Source organism: Plodia interpunctella, chromosome 24 (assembly GCF_027563975.2).
Source record: "Plodia interpunctella isolate USDA-ARS_2022_Savannah chromosome 24, ilPloInte3.2, whole genome shotgun sequence".
NCBI lineage: Eukaryota > Metazoa > Arthropoda > Insecta > Lepidoptera > Pyralidae > Plodia > Plodia interpunctella.
The window spans coordinates 1,927,845-1,951,883 of NC_071317.1; the positions used below are offsets into that span (position 1 = coordinate 1,927,845).

The 24,039-nt window shown below is 34.9% G+C and overlaps 1 protein-coding gene across 4 annotated transcripts in view; it reads left to right on the top strand.

The window, feature by feature from the left end:
* The window catches only part of Eip93F (Ecdysone-induced protein 93F), a 154,323-nt gene that overhangs the window by 51,316 nt on the left and 78,968 nt on the right, over positions 1 to 24,039 (top strand). The window contains exon 2 of one of the 4 annotated variants that reach the window (XM_053763914.1): positions 3,436 to 3,547. The exons of 1 other annotated variant lie outside the window; for it this stretch is intronic. In XM_053763914.1, coding sequence (XP_053619889.1) covers positions 3,454 to 3,547 — 94 coding nt within the window. In that variant the 5' untranslated portion in view covers positions 3,436 to 3,453. Of the gene's footprint in view, positions 1 to 3,435; positions 3,548 to 7,810; positions 7,933 to 13,860; positions 14,465 to 24,039 lie in introns of those variants that run through there. 2 more of the 4 variants (XM_053763913.2, XM_053763915.1) reach the window with 2 other exon arrangements.

Sequence of the window (24,039 nt, forward strand, 5' to 3'; positions counted from 1 at the left end):
CTTACAAAGGAAAGTTTTCAGGAAGCGTTCCGGGTCACCGGCTCTGCAGTTTCGTTTTATATTTAAGTGTAACTTTGACGAAATTGTTTAAGCGAATAGTGTATTCAATTAAAGTTTTAAACCCCTCGATGCTTCGCTTTTGTGGATGGATTAACCGTTTTAGAAGTTTCCCGTGTCCTCTCGTTGAAAGCGTACGCTATAAATACAGCGAGTATTTTCATGGCATTTATAAATTAATTTTATGTGTGATATAATAAAAAGGCGATACTGGCCAGCAACGAAAAGCGTCGGAAACTAATTAAAAACATCAATTCCGAGCAACGCTACGGGGGAATATTTCAAACGCACACACACACACACACACACACACTGTACGTACGCACACGTGCGCACGTAACACGCACACAACAGTTAAAAATAAGTCCCGGGCCATATCCGCGTGAGAGAATGGTCCCACGCTTAGAACAAAACATGGTATGTGACAAATTGGCTGAAAAATTAAATCAAAACTCGATAATTCCGCCATTGTTACTGAAATTACGCATAACAAAAAATGTTTGTAAATAAATTCATTATACTTGGTAAATTTTTAGGGTCAATATCAAATACAGAATAAATAGAGAGTCATGTAGATAGTTATTACCACATATTGATCAGCAATATCTACAGTAAAAAAATGAAAATTTTAGCACGATGATTTCCACAACTTCTCAAAACCGATATCCGGTTATCTTAGTGAACAGTTGCCCAGTTCTAGAACTTATCCGGGGGGAGACGGGGATAGCCGGGTGTCTTAAGTCGGAGAGGGACGGAATGTTGAAACCGAGTTATCGTAAATTGATCTGGGGCGGGGTGGCGCGCCGGGGTGGCGGCGACGCGGTTCCAAATTTGACAGCGATGGAAATTGGCGGGAAAGATTATTGGTTGCATCGCTATGCTTTTTTGTTTCGATATTTTTTCCGAATTTCGAATTCACATGCATTCGTTCGTACTGGCAATTGAATTTGTGACGGTATTTCATAAATGAAAAATTTAGTCTGGAATTACAATTTCTTCGATAAACGCTGGTAACTGGGTCACGTAGGTCATGGATAGCTGAGTGTTTTTTCAGTTAACTTTATAACAAAATTAGTGATTGTTTATTGGAAAATAGCCCGTTGAACGTGATATAAATAAGTAGGGACGCTACATACTTATTTGCGAGTGAATCCTTTGTGTCTTAGGCGATCCTGGCTCACGTTCGAGCGGTCTCATAAAAGCGTACACACACCAACATCTTAATAACAGAATCCGAACGCTTCGAGCGATTTTAAAATAAGAATATCATAACTGGCCACTGGGGAGAAGGGGGGCGGATTTCGGAAGAACGTTCGCACCCCCCCTCAAGTTTTTAAAATAAGAAAATTTCGGTGGAGCGTGATATTTTTAAAATAAGAACCTCTTTCGTGGCATATTCCGTGGAGAGAGATTTTTAAAATAAGAATAGTTTCGCGATACCCTCGCCCCCCTTCGTCTGGAGTTTGAAATAAGAATTCGGGGGCCAGATTCGGGTGGTTCGGGCATATTCGGTGGGTGTTGGGTGTTCCTTGATGAGTACGGAGGTTTTTCGTGGAATTTCGTTAGCTCCTTTGGGAGGTCATCGACCGGCGGCGTCGATATTGCATCGATGAATGTTATACTTAGTATTTGCTATATTCTGTCTCGTTGCGGATGTTTGGCGAAGTCGATTAGTAAAATTGTACCTAATTATAGACACAGAAACGCTTTTAATGGACTCTTATAATAGGATTTGTGCTGAGCTCGGGAGTGCCCGCCCGAACGGTGTGTGCTCAAAAATCTCGTTACTGATCGTAATTCGACAACAGAGAAATTAAATTTGTTGCAGATTTCGCGTATGCACTCACATGCGAAATTGAATAAACACAGTCTGTCTATAAATAGTAGAAAACGGATTATCGAATGGAACATTGGTTGATAAAATCCCAGTGTTGCCAGCCAAGAGGACACAGCATCCTCATTAAATTTTTAATTTATTCTGATACCAGCTGATTGATAGATAACAGTTGCTTTGCGCTTTGTATCAATCTAACATCCCAACATATAAAGTCATATTGAGCATTATTTAGTATTAAAAACTATATTTTTTATTAACCATTTTTTTTAAATTTCCTAGTCACCATAAAAATGTTTTTAAGTTTATGCTGTCCCTGTTTAAAATAAACACACAAAAATTAATAAATTTATAACGTGTGTTCGGTGGGGCTCAAAAAACGTGTGTCACTTATAATTCTTTTTATAGTGGTATTCTTCATGGATGAGGGTCGTGGTAATTACGCGGAATGAAACACACACACAACAACTCTCTTGGCGCTATTAATGGAGTGGTTTGCCTTCTCCATTTCACACACTAGGTGATAAATTATCAACTAGAGTGCAGGTTTCCTCACGATATTTTCCTTCACCGAAAAGCAAGTGGTGGTCTATGAAAACTGCTGTACATGAGTCAGATTGGAAAACAAACATGAGGTGGCATGAGTAGGATTCGAACCTGGGACCTTTCGATCACAGGCGGATGCTCCTAACCACTGAACCGCTAACGCTTCATTAAAGTATGTTACATAAAATAAAAAAATAACGCTAGATTTTACAAGCTTTTATTTAGATCGCAACGCAATTATGTATGTATGTATGTGCCTACGTCTCGGGTGGAATATCACAACTCCAGTTTGAAGCAGATATCTTCAACTGATTGAGCTGAAATTTTTACACACGTTTAGTTTGGATGACAATTCGTTATTATGACAAGCTTGACCTGATGGTGGAACGGTTCCAGACGTGGGAACTCCTAAACAGTTTACTGTACTGACACAACTTTTTTGTCACACATAGAATGTAATAAGATCACTCTGACAACAATAAAAGTTGTCAAAAACAACGTTTTTGTAAAAAAAAACTTATTACATGTTGCCCGGGGAATTTTGAGATAAAATATAGCCTATAGCAATCTTAGATAATGTACCATTGTAATGGTGAAAAAAATTTTGAAATCTGTTCGGCAGTTTCGGAGGTTACCCGACTCAAACTCACTCACAACCTCACTAACGCTTACCTCTTTATAATAATTGTATAGATATGATAATAGTACAGATGTTTGACGACCTCGGTGGCGCATTGGTAATGTTCTTGCCACTGAACCGAGAGGTCCCGGGTTCGATCCCCATTCGGGTCATGATGGAAAATGATCTTTTTCTGATTGACCCGGGTCTTGGATGTTTATCTATATATGTACTTGTTATAAAATATAGTATCGTTGAGTTAGTATCCCATAACACAAGTCTCGAACTTACTTTGGGGCTAGCTCAATCTGTGTGATTTGTCCTAATATATTTATTTATTTATTTACCTACCTATTGAGTCGTGACGTCACGTCCGCAGGGTTGCCGCGCTCGTGCCATGGCGGAGTGTTCGTTCGCGCGCTGTCAGCAGGAACGTCGAGCCATACGCAAGGAGCTGCAGAGGTGGACCAAGAATATGGTGTATATACTCGGTGAGTGACGTCATAGCTTTATAGGCTCAAATGAATAAGTAAGTAAATATATTAGGACAAATCATACAGAGCCAAACCAAAAAATATAGAATTTACAAGTAGTGTTGCGGCCTGGCAACACCGAAGCCGGACGGAGAAGGGGATGGATACTCAGCCATCTTATTCAACGACCTGTTCATCCCTTGCTCGCCTTATACTATTTGTAACCAAGTTAAAATTAATGTTCCATAATTGAACACTTACATCTGAGGGTCGTGGTCATTACGTAGAACGAAACACACACAACAACTTTCTTGGCACTATTGATGGAGTGGTCTGCGCTTGCATTTTCCATTTCACGTACAAGTTGATAATCAACCAGTGTGCAGGTTTCCTCACGATGTTTTCCTTCACCGGACGCAAGCGGTGGTCGATGAAAACTACTATACATGAGAAAGATATATGTGCTTTTGTATGTTTGTTACTCTTTCATGCAACATTTACTGGACGGATTGTTATGAAATTTGGTGCACGAGTAGGATATAACCTGGAATAATATATAGGGTGCATTTTATCCCGAAATTCCCATGGGAGCGAATAGGGTGCACCCTATGTATTTTTTATCCCGAAATTCCCATGGGACGAAGCCACGGGGCGCATCTAATATCATCATACGTACAAAAGATTTTTTATTCTCTTAGAACGGCAATATTGCTGTACCAAGAACGCCAATAAATTATTATATGAATTTCATAACGCAAAATTTCTTCAATAACAACAGAATGTCATAAAAACAAATCGACCACTGGCCACAGTTAAAAAAATAAAGGTAAAAATGTTAATAGCGAGCGGTTGGTTTGGTGTTTTACGTAAATCAGAATTAATTGAACGGTCGCCGAACGAAATCGTAAATGACGGCGAGCTGAGTTTTTTTTTTTTTTCAGCGATAAAATTTAATCCTCAAACTGTTAGTGAATGATATGGTAGCGAATTTGGTCCATAGATGCGCACTATCGTTCAGAACACTATCGATTCTGCCATTTTTTACTATATTTATGACCCGATATTTTTGACAAAGAAATGACTTTTCAAAACCGTTTTAGTTTTTTATCCTCAATTCAAATTTCCATACGTTTATTGCTAATAAATAAAACAAGGATAGGTATTCTTTAACTCTTTCAGTCATGTTTCATTTAGTTGTTAGAAAAATATTATAACGAAGTGTCAAAGAAATTTTTATAATTTGAAACCTGCCAGTATTCTGAATTTAAAAAAAATGCAACTTTATAAAAACTAATACGCTTTTAATGCAATTTAATAATGACAAATTTGAAATCTTCGATTGGATTTTATTTCTTTGCAATATTAGACGTAAAAAAAAAAAAATGTTTCGTTCTGTTATCGAGTATTTCTAGATTAGTTTCTGAAATGCCTATCCAAGGCTCGCCACAGTGGCAATTTTAAGTTGCACACATGTAGCCAGTTGTGTGGGAACAGTTTAGGGTTGTGCAAACAAAACTCTCAACTCTCCGGTTTATTGCGTGAAGTTAGCTGAAAACGTTCAGTAGTCTGACAAGTTCTGTTCATTATAGCGACTGTAAGGGCGCATATTGCGTGTGCGCCGAAGCGTATATTTTGCTTGTGTAGCGTGTAAAATTCATATGTGTGATGGTACAGAGAGGTCGGTTGAATTTTTATTTTATTCAGGATAACACAACAGATAACAAACACATATAGATACACAATAATATATAGCTAGAAAAACAAGTTTGCTACCCTTTGTTTACATTATATATAATTGATATACATACAAAGGCAGCTACAAAATATACTTATCTATTAGAATGAAGGATAATACATTCTAAAAGAAGATGCAATATTAATAAACGAAGTGATAAAACAAACCTACGATTTATATAATAAAATATAGATATAAATAATATATACACCTGTGCAATTTTTCATAAAAAATATTGTGCAATTGAGGTTTAATTAAAATTTTAGTCCCATTAAACTACCTAAAGATTTATTAATAAATAATTATTATAAAAGAATATGTAACTATTTAAGATTTTCTTTTATATAAATCCTATTTGATGCATAGACAGCCAAATATAGATCACCACCTCATGGATCCCAACAAACAGACAGAGACCAAGCAAATCAATAACCAGCAGGCCTACCATTAACTCTTACGGAACGATTCCAATGCAACTCAGTTCAATTTCGGAACCTAAAATGAATCGCATTCATACAAAAAATTAAGTCGATGACTATAGGTACTCGAGGACGGGATGACTATAGGTTCCGCAAAGACTGGACAACTACAACACAGAACAGGACCAAATGGAAACAATGTGGGAAGCCCTTTGTCCAGCAGTGGGACACCTGGCTCTATACAATATATATAAATAAATAAAAAATAAATTTTATATATTTTTATTTTTCATAATAAAAATAATCTTTTTATTATTTGAAGATCATTAGTCGAGTAGTGAAGGCCGAATGTTAAATTAAAATTTTAGGCTATGACCGATAGAAAAACATATTTTAATTAATAAAATAGATATAGTATACACTTTAAAATATTAGTATGGTTCTATGTTAAGTGTCGTGTTTCCTTATGCCATCCTTACGACATCACGAGAGATTATCGCGTGGTCCCATTCTAGGGCGGGAACAACACACCACATTATAAAAAAACTAGGATAAAACGTGAGTTAAGGGTGCGTTTGGATATTCTCCAAAGATAAGGGTGGATCGCGTCACGCCTAATTCCACGAGATAAAGGCTAAGATCAGCAGCGGGCGCTCCACAGTGGTCACAAACGACTGGTGTGTAGGAACGTGTGTGTTTTTTTTATTTATTAACTTTTGCACACAACTTCGTATGTGAGTAAAAATACGTTACGTTAAATTTCAGGAAATCCCTTCTTAGTGCTCACCTACACTGCCCTGGGAACCTTCACACAAAATTTCAGCTTTCTACGCCCAATAGTTTCGGCTGTGCGTTGTCTGTCAGTCAGTCCCTAAATAACAGTTTAATATATTGATGAGTTTATTAATAACTAGCTTTTGCCCACGACTTCGCTCGCGTGAATCCTTCACGGGAAATGCACTTTAGGTATGAAAAGTATACTTTGTGCTTCTTTTCTTAACTACACGTAAGTACAAGAAATTTGAAGAAGATTGGTTGAGCAGTTAACGCTTAACAAACATATTGTCGCATTTATAATATTAGTTGGGATTATTACAAAGGAGATAGTATTAAAAACTTATGATAACCGAAGTACCACAATTAGTATGCGCATACATGTTGCGCACATACAGATTTACTGATTGACAATGATCTGACAAAAAGGATAACATAGTCAAAAAAGCATATTATGAAAACTAACAATCCTTGTGAGTGCTGTTCGTTTATTAAGTAGTTTATATTAATTATTGCTAAAGATTTACATAATTAATTATAATAAATTAATAACCTTGAAAATATTAATTGAGAAATTGACTAATATGCAATTGAATTGATTTTAAACTACCTAACTAAAGATTTTAGACTCTTGAAAGAGTTGGCTTTCGCCCAGCTGTGGGGCACTCGCTTAAAAAGCCGTTTCGTGTTAGCCGCCGATTAGACTTCGGATTTTTCCTATAATGGAATGCAAACTTTCGTAGTTAAATAAGGATTGAGAAGTGAAACTAAACTAGTCGAAAAATCGATAAGACAAAACATTCTGTAACGTAACATTAAGCTAACTTCCGCGACCACTGTGGAGAGATGCATCGGCTGAGCGCAACGCGCGTGCGCCAACTGGCTGCTCCACCAAACAACCTGTTGCAACTAGGACGGCGTGCATTGCAAGTTCTCTTCTGCAATCTGGAGCCAAATTAAAATACAGCCGCCGTTCTACTCAATTTTCGGCATAAACAAATTCCAAATTCAAATTCACTTAATTCAAATTCAAATCCATAACGGTTCGAACGCTATCGTTCCAAATATAAACATTTCAAATTTGTTTTTACGTGCCAGTGTCTTGAGACTTTTAAGACGCGTTAGTGAAGTGCAGTGAGAATTGATTGAGGTGCTCCAGATTGATCCTATATTTTATATCTATTTGTTAGCTCGTATGTAAATAAAGTATATTAGTGCTTGTTGAAAAACAGTTCCTGTTGACAAACTTAGCTAAGTTGGCTCATATTACTGGCTTTAAATAGAAAAAAAAAGTAAAATATCAAATAGCGAAAACTAGAATTTTAACTAAGATTTCAAGTTTTGAAATTCGAATTAGGAATTGCTAATTTGGATGGACTGGAGTAATTGGTCGGCGAATATCAGAAGTTTGGCGTCGGTCGGCGAAGCGAAGTTGGATCGTGCGAGCAACAAGTGGTCGCCTGATGCCTTACCCGGTAAATGTGCCACTGTTATACGACTTTGCATGCCCGCTTTTGCGGGATTATGTTGCGTTCTGTACGTGCTCGCGTCCTGTTCCACGTAAATTCGGGATTTCTGCCTCTTGTTGATTCAGCATCAGCATTCGATCGTTGATTTTGTTTGCTTTTTCGTTAAATCTCAATTTACGTTCCGTTTTGCGTCTATTTTTTTTTTGTTGAGTTGGGTGGGGCGGTGTATGGGTTTCTTTTGTTTTAAGGCTTCCGCCACGCGCCATCTTAGGTCGGCGACAAAAAAACTGTCATGGCGGCTAAGAAGGAACCAGTTTTGTTCTAGTTTCGGGAAAATTCTTCAGTGCTCTAAATCAATTGCGCCCTGTAACCCATATTTTTAGTTTCTAAATGCACTTAATACCGACGAATTATTTTTCTTACCTTGCTAGCTTATATTTATCTTACAGTAATAGTAAGAATTAAATAAGTATACCTACCTATTATCTTAACAATATTTATTCAATGTTAAGAAATCAGTTTAGTGTTCTGTTATAATAGCAAGTTAAGTTTAACCGTATTTTAAGCTGTCTTATTTTTTTTATTACATTTTTAAGACAATCGATGTTTTACAAAACGTGTTGTTGGGATGTTAACGGAAATCATCTGAAATCTTTTCAATATCTTTTTAATTATTCACACCAGTTTTTGACAGTTTACCATTATAAAAAGTTTTTAATTTTCCAATTCCAAGCATTCTTTAATGTTTAGTATGATTTATTTAAATTCAAATTTTTTTCAAAATTTTTTGCCGAATTTTTTTGTCATCCCTACTTTGTCCATACCGTGCTATCCATACTTACTAACTATTATTAACTATAAACGTGAAAGCGTTTACGCTTGTCCCTTTTCAAAGTGAAAATGAGAATTTTGAGCTAATAATGTAAATGCGAAAATTTTGTATAAGCTATATGAGAATGTTTGTTAGTCAATCGCACAAAATCCTACGGATTTTCGTAAACAAATATACAAATAATCTGCCACACAAGTTCATTTTTGCGTGCAAATCCACCTGACATTTTCGGGTGCTGTTGACAAGCCCTCACGGCCCGGTGGTTACGTGGGCCGCTGTCCGGGCCACGTTTTCGATTCCGATACACCCACGACCGAAGATGGGTTTGCGCCCAGTTTCAGTTTAAAAAGTCGGATCAACCGGTCATAAACCCATCTTCAAGATGGGTTTGCGCCCAGTCGTTTGGGAAACTGGCTAAATACTGGACGGAAACCGATCTATGCCCACGAATGCACGTGTAAAGCAGGAGAAATTGTTTGTTACAATTTTTAAGTATACGTTGTTCTGTTGATGGTTCTTTTTTTGGTGTATTTTGTAAGGTTTTTTTTCTATAAATGTTTGTTGTATTATCGTTTATATAGAATGCAGCGGCCCGTCCCGGCGGCTTCATTCGGTTATAAAACTATAAAAAAGTATGTTACTCCTGAACGTTTCGTCTGTCTCTGTGTAATCTATTTGATGAATTGTTATGAAATTTGGTGCAGGGGTAGAATATAACCTGGAATAACACATAGGGTACTTTTTATCCCGAAATTTCCACGGGAGCGAAGCCACGGTGCGCCCCGTGGTTTCGCTCCCGTGGAAATATAGTAGCTAGTACTAAATAATATGTGTGATGTTTTGATACTAAATAATATGTGTGAAGCAAGTGATGGTTAATGAAAATGAATATAAATATAGTATACTAACTATAGTCTATACTGTCATTATAAAGAGGTAAGCGTTTGTGAGTTTGTGACTTTGTATGTTTGAGGCTGGTAATCTCCGAAATTACCGAACCGATTTCCAAAATTCTTTCACCATAAGAAAGGTTTGTCTCAAAATTCCCACGGGAGCCCCGGGCAACATCTAGTATACTGGAACGAGTAGGATTCGAACCTGGGACCTTTTGATCTCATGTCTATCAGGTCACTTCATATTTTGTCATAAATATCATCCATAATTCCTACGATAATATTAAAAAAAAAAAACTATTTTTTTGATTGTAATGAAAAAGTAAAAACATCGGGCTGTTATTAAATTGATTTAGATGACATTTAGTACAGACATATACTGCTTTTATGGTTGTACCCTAGCGTAGCCGGGTCGGGCCACTAATGTCAAATAAAACTGTCCCTCTGTTTGTATGTTGGCTTAAAGAAAGTGAATTGGGCATAGTTAACAAGAACACCAAAATATATAGCCCGGAAATATGTGTGGATGTCTTCAAAGCTTTCGTAGAAAAGCTTTCTCATAAAGTTTCCCAAGCTGGGAGTTATAAGTTTAATTAACTTGGTCTTAATACCTATGCGTTTATACTCAGATCTAGATATCGGCTATATATTATTATTATTATAGTGGTACGCATTTTCAGGACCTGTATACCTATATACCTATATACCTATATACCTATATACCTATATACCTATATACCTATATATTTTATTCATGGGCCCGAAGCCGACATTGAAGAGGCCTTTTTGTACCTTTTCATTCTTAAATGAGATGGCTGCATCTGTAGAGATCTATCCCCTGGCGTACCATCGGGGAACACCAACGGACAGTCCCCCGCAGCTGCTAGACTATTGCCGAGAAGGGATCTACGTGATTTGGACTATGTGTTGTTAGTGAGCTAGATTTCTCATCTATCTTAAAATTACTCACTAATACTTGACGTGAGATGGCGACTCGTTGATTTTTGGCTGCTTTTTGGCCAAACTTTGATGGATTCAACATACATTACTGTGCTTTTCTTGCGGTAAAAAGCTCTCATACAAACTACCAATATAATTATTGTGATAGTCTGTCTGTCAGGCTTTCACGGCTATACCTCTGTGCCGATATTGATGAAATTTGTTATAGATACAGCTAACGCTAAAGCCGACTCGAAGTTGAACAGTAACAGTTGAAGTGTATAGGGTAAATCGAGAACTGTGGCCACCAAATCTTCACAGTATACTGTGGCTACACTGTGTAATGGAAAACTATGATATTTTGCAATAAATTACTTCATTTAGTGTAGAATAATTTGGAAAGATAATATTTTTTTACAAAAATATCATTTTTGACACAAGCTTTTGTTGTTGTTCAAGAAATCTTATTTCAACAAAAACATCATACCCGTGCAGTAAACCGTTCAGGAGTTCCCATCTCATGTAGTTCCTGGGTGTACCATCAGGTCAAGCTTAGGTCATAATAATGCATTGCCATCCAAACTAAACGTGTATACAAAATTTCAGCTCAATCGGTTGAAGATATCTGTTTCAAAATTGACTAGCAAGATTCCACCCGAGCCGTAGAGACAGGTATACACCATAGATTTTTAATTATGCCAAAAAATAAAATGGAGCTATCAGTACATATTACTGATAATATGTGCGTAGCAAAATCGAAATCCAAAATTTATCCATAAAAATCTATAATAATTGGTTATAATACTTAGCCACCTGACTACTATATACTTCTTAGTAAAGGTAGGTTCAGTGCAGCGGTTCACACAAAGTCGATTTTCATTGATTCTGGCAATTATTTTTTATTTATTTTATTTTTTTCATGGTCATTGCACATGCGAATGCGAGAGAACACGATAAACTATGAATTGGAATAATTGGTGTTTCAAACTACGTCCTACATAAATTCATTGATATTTTGGGATAAACGCAAACCTCAATAACTATGGTGATAAACGATAATATTGAATTTTGACTACTCACATGTATTAATAGGGTCTTTAATATTGAGCTTTTATTTATTTTTTTGCATAATTAAAAATTTATGGTGCAAAGACAGAGGTATAGGACATTGCAAAGTAAAATAATAGCATATAAAAACAATAAGTTTAAGTCTGTCTGTGTCTATAAATGACTAACCACCGACGGGGATGGATGCACTCTGTATATGGCCTGATTACTACACTCCTATTCACCCGAGGGATCAGTTATGTCAAAATGTAACGCATGAATCAATTACTGGCCACCAACGGTTTACTAACTTTTTTTTTGCTGTGGCACATTTTAAAAGTTTTTTTTTTTAATGAAAATATGATATTATTACCACTAATATCATAACGGCGAAAGTTTGTATGTTTGTTACTTAATTTCTTAAGTATTTTTTTAATTAAATTTGACGAATTATATCAATATATACTACATATAAAAGTCTTACGTTACTGAGTTATTGACTGACTGACAGACAACGCACAGCCGAAACTACTGGGCGTAGAAAGTTGAAATTTGGTGTGTTCCTAGGACAGTATAGAGGAGCACTAAGAAAGTATTTCCCGTTAAATCCCCACGGGAAACGGATTTTTACTCACATACGAAGTTGTAAAATTTATATTTTTTATTATTTATATAAAAGTCGACAAATTTATATTTTTTATTGTATTTTAAAATACTAAAAGTGGTCTTCGCTCGGGTAACACCATAATATATTGTACTCCTAAACCTTCCTCAGGAATATCACTGTATCTAATTAAAACCACCATTTACTTCCGGTGAAGGAAAACATTGTGAGGAAACCTGCATATTGGTTGATTATTAACTTATGTGATGATGATGGCAATGGCGAACCACTCCATTAATAGTGCCAAGAAAGTTGTTGTTTGTATTTCATTCCACGTAATGACCACGGCCCTCAGCCATGAGGAAATATGACTATGAAGAAACTCTTCTCTAGTCGTATTTCCTTGTGGCTGAGGAAAGATAACAAAGCATTGAATTAATAAAACGAATAATATCCAACAAAACAAATTTAACTTCAACTATAGTAGTTATCTATTTAATAGATAATAGGAGTTTCATAATCTCAAGTGTTTTATCATCCAGTCATAGTCATATCACAATCTACACGCCACAGAATTTAAACACAAAACTAGCTTTTTCATTATAAAATTAATTTAATGGACAATGACATATCTAAAATTATTTTACTGTCACACGATTCCCGCACGTATTCCGCCATACATAGTAATTGAAATCGCGAAACGTCAAACGGAACAGTTTTTGATAAGTCTCTTAGACAGCGCCATCTCTGCGGATCTCCACAAAATTTTTCACTGAACCATTTTCTTACAAGACTGACGCACACAGGCGCAATGTGCAGTCCCGCACACATCCAAACGGTCAACACAATCGAACGCACCCACACGCCGAAGAAAAAAACGATAAAAAAACCCGCACACAAACACCATAGATTCGCGCATACTCCGTTCGGCGTTTCTATTTTGTAAAAAAGTAAATTTCAAATATTTTACGAATTTTAAATTCCGAATTCTTTTTAGCGAAAATTATTACGCGCGAAAAGCGAATTGTTGTTTGAATTTGTGTAAAGACTTAGATAAGCGAGTACAACTAAAAAGCAAGGTTCATACAAGCGCGGTCACTCGCACAGCCGCGGCGTGTACGGACGACAATGCACTTTTGCGCATGTAGTGGTAATATAGCGCGCCGCTGTCATCTTGAGTGTTGCGGAATACTTTCGCAGTTAGTCGTGACATCTAACTCATAATTTGAAACAGTAATGAACGTATACCGATAGGTATTAGAGTTAAATTGTGGCTAGTTGGCAGTAATAGTCAGTATTTTAAGATTTTGTATCTGAAACGGGAACGAAGCAATAATTTTAGTAGCGCATATTTTAACCATTAAATTGTGAAGTAATGTGGTTTAGGACATTGTGTTACGTTTTTGTTTCTAGAGATTTCGAATTCCACAATCGTTCATTTTAAAAAATTAAAAAAATGTGAACAATGGATAAAATAACTCAAATAGTTCCTCAGCGGATCTACTGTTAAGAAAATATGTTATTTTTGTCATATTTTTTATAATTCCTTTATACTGTGTTCTCGTTCAAGTATCAAGACTGCGTGTAGTGTGGCGCTCGGTCGCAGTAAATACAAGGTAATGGCTAAGTACGCACGCTGTCTAGTACGGTGTGCGCCGCCGATGCAGTACCGCCTATGCACAATCGGTTGAGAGTCGCATTTCCGTTCTCAACACACAACTGGACCACAACACGCGACGTAACCGCTAAAAACCTCCGAAAAAACAGGAACCCAAATTTTAAAAAAATATTTTGAGCACAGACTATATTTTATAAAAAATAATAATATATTCATAATTCATATCAATCGCGTAGTGGTTTCGGCGAGAGATAATATTTTGGGATTTAGTGAGTTTTTCCGAATTTTTCCTCGTATACAAAAAGTGCGGCTCCCGAACCGCGATGCAAGACACATATCACATGGAAACTTAGGACCCGAACTATATTTTTATTTAGCAAATAAATATTGAAAAAGGAATATTTTTGTGTAATTTGTGACTGTCGTGATGTGTTACATTATTTTATGCTGTGACAGTGTTATTGCTCTTAAATACGGCTGAATGGATTCGTGAGTGTTACATGCTGAGGTGACACCGCATTTTAAATTGGAACTTTTTATTTTTTACAAAATTACGACCGAAGTGTCAAACTGGACCGAAGAAGAACCAGCCCCCTCTGACGCATGTGAGTACTGGCCAGTAAGAAGTTTTTAAAGTTATTAACATTTGAAATCCGAACAAAGAAGTTTTAAATTTTCAAATTCATTGCGTGCCCTTAACTTGCGTTCTCCTTGACTTGAGTTGGATGTGTGCGTCGTATGTGTGAAACGCATACATTGCGTAGTGTGCGTAGGGTTCACGCATATTTTTTTGTATTTTCTTACGAATCCCCCACCACCGCGCCCCTCCTATTAGTGGTTATCGTTTATCTGTCCCACTCTTTTTCTATGACTATATCGTTTTACATTGCATCCATGGTTACGTGTGCGTATGTGTGCGAGTGTGCGTTAACAAATTGCAACCTATATTTTGATCGAAGGCCAATGACGGCATAGAGAAAACGTTACGACCTTCTTTCTTAGTTTTACATTTTAAAAATTAGATCTACTAACATAAACAATATTGAACATAATCGTCGAACTTTTTTTTTTTCGGTAACCGATTACGTATTACGTAATTGAGTATCGTAACTTTAAAATTTTATTACTATCAAATGTTTTATGTTTTGGTCAATGTTTATAAAGTTGAAACTCATAGGAAAAATATTTTGTAAAATTAAAATTAGTAAATTTTTATTACTGCTACGAATATGCGCGCCATCGTAGGCTAAAATATTCCGTCGGATCTTTTGACGTTTCGATGGAACGATTCCATTTCAAATTTCGAATAAAAATAGAACACAATTTTGAATATGTTTGATGCAGTTAATAATTTAGTTATTCAAAAACAAATCAATTTTAGATTGCTATTTACAAAAAATCGAAATAAAAAATAAATAAACCGGTCATATTTCATTCGTATCTAAAGACATAAAGAAGTATGAACAATGGAAATATCAAAATTGTTGAAAACAATACTCACATTGTGTTTTATTTTTAGGTGTTTGATAAAATACATTTGGTGTTTATTGTAAACACATATAATTGGGAAAAATTGTAATTTAATTATTGTGAAGTATAATTTCAATTTACATTTAGGCACATAATAGGTATGGAATAAAAATACAAATTATATTTACTTTTTACGGTACAGTTCCGGTATATTTACTTCAACAACTTTTTTTAAATATGTGTAAATAATGACGGCGATAAAAATAACAATTTGACACAATTGAGATCTTTTACTTCAATTTGCTTAAGTACGGCTTCAAGTTATGAAGTTGAATCAAACTTTCAAGTTAATTAGGGTAAGCGCTTTAATTTCGTCTGTTATATTTAAACAAAAGGAGGTCATCTCTTTCAGGATATGAGATATGCCAATTTGACACACATGTTGCATTCGTTTATTTATGATAGGTTTAAAAATAACTTCGATATAAGCCCTTGACGATAAAATTTATAAAATTATATAAGTTAAAACATGTGTACTTACGAGTTGGCTGAAATTAACCTATTCGTTTTATTTATGTATGCCGTACTTTTCATTCAGGAAGGAAATAAAGACCTACTTATAAATAATATCTAGATCTTATACAAGATTTTATTACTATAACAACGTATGTTTTAAATAAGAAAACTAAAGTACACTTTGAATAGATTAGAATCAATCCTACTAAAACTTATTATAAATGCGAAAGTTTGTCAGGATGTATGTGGTATGTTTGTTACTCTTTCACGCAAAATATAGGTACCGGACGGATTGCTATGAAATTTGGTACACGGGTAACATATAGGGTACTTTTTAGCGAAGCCCCGGGACGCAGCTAGTATTCGTATAAATTTATACCATAAATCCAACACAAGACTGTGGACAAAAATGATTATTAAAATTTAATCTTAAAATGGTGAAAATTAAAAGCATAATTTAGAAAAAGAAATACTTATTACACAAATTAGTAATTAGTTCTATTAAAAAAAAAACTGGCCAGCAATGATTAAACTGAAAAGCGTATACCTGCCAGTCCTAAAGCAATAAAAATGACAAGTGGCCAGTGAAATTTTTCAAAAAACGAATTCCGAATTCAAAAGTCAAGTTCGCGCCCTCGAACGCTTCCAATTCGGTTGCGTAGTCGCCATTGCAGCGGCGGTCCTTGCGCACGCGCGGCCAAGGCGAGCGCTCTGTCAATGTTACAACTGGTAGATTGCGTTAACGGCAATAGACTATAGACATAGACCCGTCGCCATCTTGGAGGCTACGCACGCTATGTTTTATTTGTCTTGTTTTACGACGTATGTTTAGCGTGTCAATAGTACCTATTGGGAAGTGTAGAATCTGTAACTCTTACTTTTCTTTGGATAAGTATATATGTTAGTTTTATAGCTACTTCAGGAAGTTTTATTGCTTTTAATAGCTCTATTGTAGGATAGTGGGAGCTTTTAAGCCAGTTACCTGTTTTTCCTATTATACTATTACAAGAAAAAAATTATTTTAAGTCCAAAATTAAAAACATCAAAAGTAACCCGACCATATGCTTATTTTTCAGCATTCTTTATTTAGTTTTTCTTGTACAATTTTTCGTCTTTTATAATTTCCTTGTAAAACTGCCTTGTATAATTTTAACATTTTTTTTATTTTTACCCACGAAACGTCACATATTAGTGTAGATATTAGATTACCAACGCAAGGCGGATGATCGAACTAGTGTAGATTACCGTTGCCGACTTGTCAAACGTGTCGGTTCCGCACCACGCCGCTGTCCGGTGTAATCAGAACTGATGGTAACCACACGTTCGCGGTCACCCATCCGTGGATGGACCGAAATATTCTTTGGTTATCTTCATACAAAAGATCTTATCAGGATTGACGGAATTTTTATGTTAATCCCTCTCTCTTTCTCTTATTCTCGCTTAAGTTTTCCCGCTTCTAGGCTGTGACGACCGGCCGCCTACCCGGCATGAACCTTCTTTAGGAATGTCGTCGTAGACTCGACTTCCGGAAGTTACCGGTAACGTCACATCACTACACAAATATCATCAAAATATCTTAATTTACATATAGGGAAATTTTCTGGATTTTAATGGCAGAACTTTAAACAATCCGTTACTAAAATAACATATAACGTGCGCTTGCGCAGACCCCGCCACCAGCTGACGCCTGACTTTCGCCTTGGCCCGCTCTATCTAGTTTAATGCCAGCGGTAATGACATAGCTAGTATACTATGACTACGGGTTATTCATGTGAAGTTTGATGTTTAAGTTGCTTTTTGATTAACTTAAATAATCAGATATATGACTTTTGTTTCTTTAACAAAACCTATTTATTATTTATTTAGATTTTCTTTTTTCTTTAGAAACACTGGCAGTCAATACAATTTCACAATAATAAAAAAACGATTTAACATTGTTCGCAACATAACATTTAGATTTAGAATGATGCTTACTAAGACTCGAAACAAATTTAACATCTCATCTCTCAACATAACATTTAAATTTAGAATCATTATGTGGTCGTCCAAATCAAAAGGGACCTTATGACGCCCGGCATTTATACCATTATTGCCGTTGTTTTGTATTCGAACAACGGCATTAAAGACCTAAATGCTAGCCGCCATAAGGTCCCTTTTGATTTGGTCGACCACATATTATGAATTGTTTGTAAAAATATTGATATAATATTTTATTCAGCACCTTTGCCTAACTACGAATTCTAGAAAGCGTTTTTAATCCCTGCAATGACAGCTTTTGACATCAATACGTCATTAATGTAATAAATATGTACTGACTGTATAATTAACACTTTTCGTTTGACGAGTGTTAATGACTTCGCATGTCGATAGTTTCTCACTTTGATGTTTTAAATTATATTTTATGTTCTTACCAAGAATAAACAATTATTATATAAAATTTGCCTTAAAATGTCAATTACTGAAAACTGAACTCGGCTGTTAAGCCCCGAAGCCTGAGATTAACATAAAAGTAACGTTTTAAGCTTTGATAATACGCTTGTGATTTTACGACCGGCCGCCTACCGGCGACCTCTTGACTAACTAAGTTTCTACATTGTATGTAATTGTGTATCTAAAACAACATGATACTCGCTCACACTAGATTGCTCGGTCAATGTCATCCGAGACGCCATCTTGGTTTTGACACAGCTAAGATTGTGTCAAAGAATATATTGCTAATAAGCATAATAAGACATTTCAATAATTATATGTTTTCAACTATTTTACAGAATATTTTATACAAATATTTCTATGCCGTCTACAAATATTTTTTATACAATATTTTTAATAACCAACATTATTATTTGTGTCCGTCCAAATCAAAAGGGGCCTTGTGGCGCCCGGCACTTACGCCACTATTGCCATTGTTTTGTATTCGAACAACGGCAATAATGACCTAAGTGCCAACCGCCATAGGTCCCTTTAATTTGGACGGCCACATTTATTTTTTGTGTTTAATGTAATGTCATAATTTTTTTAATGCATCTCGAAAATCTCGGTTATTACTTGAAAATTCTGAAATACTTTCTGAAAAATCAAGTCAACATTTTGAAATTGAATTAAGTACGCTCAACAAAAACAAATAAAACGAAAACAAATCATTACTTCACGAATGTTAAACATTAAGTTTTTTTTTAACAGTTTTTGCACGGTTTTTTATGCGTTCGTGACTCGAAAATAGTTTAAAAAAATTAAAAATGTAATAGCACAGCACTACCCGTAATTCGTTGTCACGAACCATTAAAATTATGCCACCATCAAATGTGTATTAAAATTAAAAATGAGCGTTTGTACTTATCCACTGGGGTATTTTATTTGCAACTAGCTGTTGACCGAGGCTTCACCCGCGTGTTCACCTTCAGCCACGGTTCCAAAGTTATTTTTCCAGGATGAAAGGTACCCTATGTCCTTCTTCATACTTCAAAATTTCAAAAGATTGATTAAGTAGATAGGCCGTGAAGAGATAACAAACAAACAAACTTACATTACTTACCTAAGTACTCGCGAAAATAGAACTTACGAATATAATGTATTCGTAAGTTCTATTTTCGCATAGCGTTACTGTTATGTTTTAAACAAGCGTTAACGCTTGTTTAAAACATAACAGTATTAAAAAAAGGTTGCCTCCCGCTGTCTTACATATTAAGATCTTTAAAACCACGCAACGGATAATATTTTAGCAATCGCACATTTCAATGGTATTTTATCAATATTTTAATTTAACATTTGACACAGACGCATCGCGGAGTTCAAATTGAGAACACAATTCAAAAAATTATCTTGTTCATAAACAGAACGTTCCGAGCATTTCCGGCGCGATGGCATATAAATCATACGCTTTTTTTTTTGTTCCTTTTTTGCAAAGATCCGTGTCACCTCATCCAGACGTTTGTAATAAGCGTAAAAAAAACTTTCGCCGACCAAATGGATTGACCCCATTTTATTGTTGCGCTGTTTAAGGTCAAGTCTTTGTGAATTTTGGCTCAATTAGAGTCGCTTCGACTCCATTGTGTCACGTTTTAATATTCACAATTCGCAAGAGTCCAATATTGAGCCGGGTTTATTTGTTGACTGACTCTTGTTGCTAATAAACCCGGCTAATAAATCTAGTCAGGATTCACACAGAGTGGTCGATTTGTAATGATCGTCGATTTTAGAAATTAATAAATATTTTTTTTCATGAGATTATTAATATATTTATTATGTTACATTTCTAAATTAGCAACAACTATTATAATCACACTAATTTGTGTATAATTTTTTTAAACAATACATTCCTAAAGACGGTCCACGGGCTAGCTGCCAAATTGTTGTTTTGATGACTATTCGAAGCCTCTTATACCATTAGAAACACCAGTGAAAAAATATTGTGTTAATGACAATACATTCAAAGATATGACAAAAATAAAATCACATATTTTTGGACTCGTCCAAACGCTCCATACTAAATGACACGAACACGTGACGTCACAACGTGCGAAAACGTTCGCGAAGAAAGATATGTTTGTTAGACAGCTATGTAGCTGACTAAATATTACTTTTATGGTGGTGATTTCTTAATAAAAATTAAAGCAATATCCGATCTAATGAAGAAGAAGCCATAAAATCACTCAGGTTTTGTTAAAGTTTCTCAAACCAAAAGGTTTTCCCGTAAATAAAACCTAAATAAGGTTTTATTTACGGGAAAAGTCGATTTATTAAAATATCAATCCATATCACTTATCAGTTCCATTACAGACAACATTCACGTGTTGAACTTAAAACACGCCTTATTTGGAATGGGGGGTGAAAATACCTGAGTTCACACATCAATTAGTTATAAAATAATTGCTCTTTTTCGTAGCCGTAGCAATACTTGTAGCAATTGACCTTAAGCTACGAAGATGCCGAATTCGCAGGTGAGATGGGTATAAAGAACGTGGGAAAAGGATGGAAGGTGTGGTATAGGAAATTATTTAAAACACTTGCCAATGAAAATAAAAATAAAGACTTTTAAAGGTTTTCCGTATCAATGACTTCCTGGTACACATATATTTTGAACTTTTTACTATTTATATTAAATATTATCTGACAGCAAAATTTTGTAACACTGGTTTAGGATTAAGTATGATTCGGGTGTAAATTCTGATAAAGTTAGTGCATAATCAATAGTGTCTCAATGTCTTCTTATTAACAAAAAATATCCAAAAATTAATATTCATATATATATTGGAGCAACAATACAATTAACAGTTTTTCAAAATACATAGTTTAAAAATTATGAAAAGTGCAGTTATAGTTTCATTTTACATTATTTTTATGCAACAACATAATCAGATTAACATTTGAAATGTTTTCCGTTTCGTCTGTTGACTTGTTTTGTTTGATACACTCACGTGTTTACTATCCGTCCGCATTCTTTATTTCGTTACGTCAAATTTTAAAAACAATTGGTCGTTCGATATTTGAATCATACAATGTAATTAGCGTTAGTTTATTGTTTATTATGATTGAACTGTAGTAACCATCTTAATAGACTGTAACAATGTAGTTTTCTTCTAAAGGATGAAAATTGAGGTTAAAATTACTATGGTTTACGTAAAATTCATAAATCTATGGTTTGTTAAAGAGTTGATCGTAAATTTCATGTTTGTAGGCTTTTTAAATTTTAATTTCGAAGTTCACAAAATAACCAATTGCCGTTTGGTCTAATATTCATTTGCATAAATTAAATTTACCGAAATCATATCAATCTACCAGAAACAAAATATTCCCAAATCAAATTCTTGCTCATTTCTTGATAATAACGAATTACAAAGGTCATTCGATCACCTACAATAAGAATAAGACTTTAAAAGAAACTGATGTCTGTTTTATTCCATCAAATGTTTGTTTTTTCCATTTTCTTTCTTTATTAAGAAAATTATAAATACCTAATGAAACCCATTTTCAATACCCTATTTAAACCAAAGCCTTAAATGAATCTTATTCGTTATAAAAAAAAGTAATAATTTTAAGTAGCAGAAAACTAGAAACAAAATGGCTGCCACGGGGCAAGATCAGGTTATCTATTGCATGAACAAAATAAATTCCCGAGTAAAAACTGATGCGCATCCTTCCACTGTTTAAAAAGAGAACAAGACGAAAACTGCTTCCCGCCGGTTCTAAGGCCCGTTGTTAGGTCGCCATTTTGATTTCTTTGGTCAATGGTTTGTTTTTAATTTCATACAGATTATTACTGCCTATCTAGCAGTTACTTTTATTAAGTTTTAAAATGTTGCAAAAATAATTTCAAAACTAAATAATTATTGAATTAGATAACCGGCTTTTAATTATTTTTTTATTTATTACACTTAAATAAAATTTAGATTCGACTTTATTATTTTTCTAATTTTGCAGGAATCAACAAATGTAAAGCTACCAAAACGTTTAAGAAAATTACTAAACATGCAGTTATTTTCATAGCTCAATATCTCAAAAAAAAAAAACTTAAGTACTTATTTCAAAAGTAAACTTGTAAGGGAAAAAATAGCAGCAACACGAGCAAAAAGATGAGGTAGAAACTCCAATGCGCTCACCGGTGATTACATTTTTAATAAAATAAATCTCTGGCATTAAGTTAATCGCAGCCTTAGTGGCCAGCCCAAAGCTACCGAATGCTACGCATCAGCAAGAATCCAGTTAAAACCAGTTCCAAACGTCGGATGCTGGAGTTATGCTTTATATTTATATCTACGACGCACTTATTACGTCTATATACGTGTGTATTTAGTTTGTATGCGGGTAAAAAACAAAATAAATGTCAGGTGAATGACCCACGGCCGTCGCGGTTGAGGTAGGGCAGGTTTTCGAACGCGTTGTCAGCTCGGGCAGTTTGACAGCTTTTGAGGTGCGTTCTCCTTTTGAATTGTGGGCGTCGGATTTTTTTTTTTTAATTTTGATTGGTTTGAGTTGCCAGTCATACTCGCATCGCTGCATCTCACCGCGGTTTTCTAATTCCTTTTTTGAAATTGTCTGTGGTCGCATTTAACATATTAGACTTTATTATCATGACAGTGTAAAGTGGTTTAGTCGGTTTAGTTTTAAAAAGAAGGACATAATTTAATTAGATAGTTCGTAATAATTTTCAATCGTTGGCGACCAGTTACCTTGACTTACATAAGATGCTATAGAGTTATTTACTTGTGCCTTTTAGTTTACAAAAGGACAAATTTAACATCGTAGGCAGTTTGACGGCTTTTGAGCCGAGTGCCTTTTGAATTACGGCATCGAATTGTTTTATTTTTGTTGGCTGCCAGTCATCGCTCTTAGATTGAGAATAACGACCTAGCTGGTCAAGAATTAAGTTTATTTAAAACCAATCTTGGAAAGGAATGCCAAACCAAATATTTGTAAAAGTATATACATATATACCTACTATATGTTTAATACTATATTGCCTGTAGGTCAAGTCACAGATTAAGCAATACTTCCAGTAACCATAAGTAAACATGTAAATAAATATACTGATTATTTAGACTACAAATATTTTTGTTGGTCCATTATTTAAATACTATAGTTATCTGTGTGTTACATTATGGAGCTATAAAAATTTAAAAAAAATGCAAATGACTTTTTTTTTTCATTTAAAAACATTTACATAATAATGTTTAGAAGTAAATTCGCCATATGTGCAAACAATACCCAATTATTACTAGCAATTGTGAATAAATTATGTTTTTGTTGTGGTGACTTTAAGGTCATGTAAGAGTTTATCAGTTCAATACACTTTTTATGAGTCACATATCGGCACAGGGGCGTAACTGCTGCTGTATCAGTCAGACGGACACCCCGGGCGTGTGGCTAACAGGGGCACTGGCAAAAAGTGTGTATGAAAGTTGTGGTCGAGAAATGAAACGCCCGGCATTTGTTTCGAGTATGTCACATAGTTTTAAAATAAACACAAGGAATTAATTATTCGTAAAAATAAAATACAAAGCAATGTAAAAAAAAGCAACATTTTTAAAACAATACAAGTTAAAAGGTTTGTTGCTGGTGGCCAACATAATTTGTTTTCGGTTTCAGTTTACTGTATTAAAATAGCCATTTTGGAAACAACTTTCTTGGTTTGTTTTTGTTTTACTTACATGTTATATATATTTTCAACAAAATTCAAGAATAAGTACTGTGAAGATTA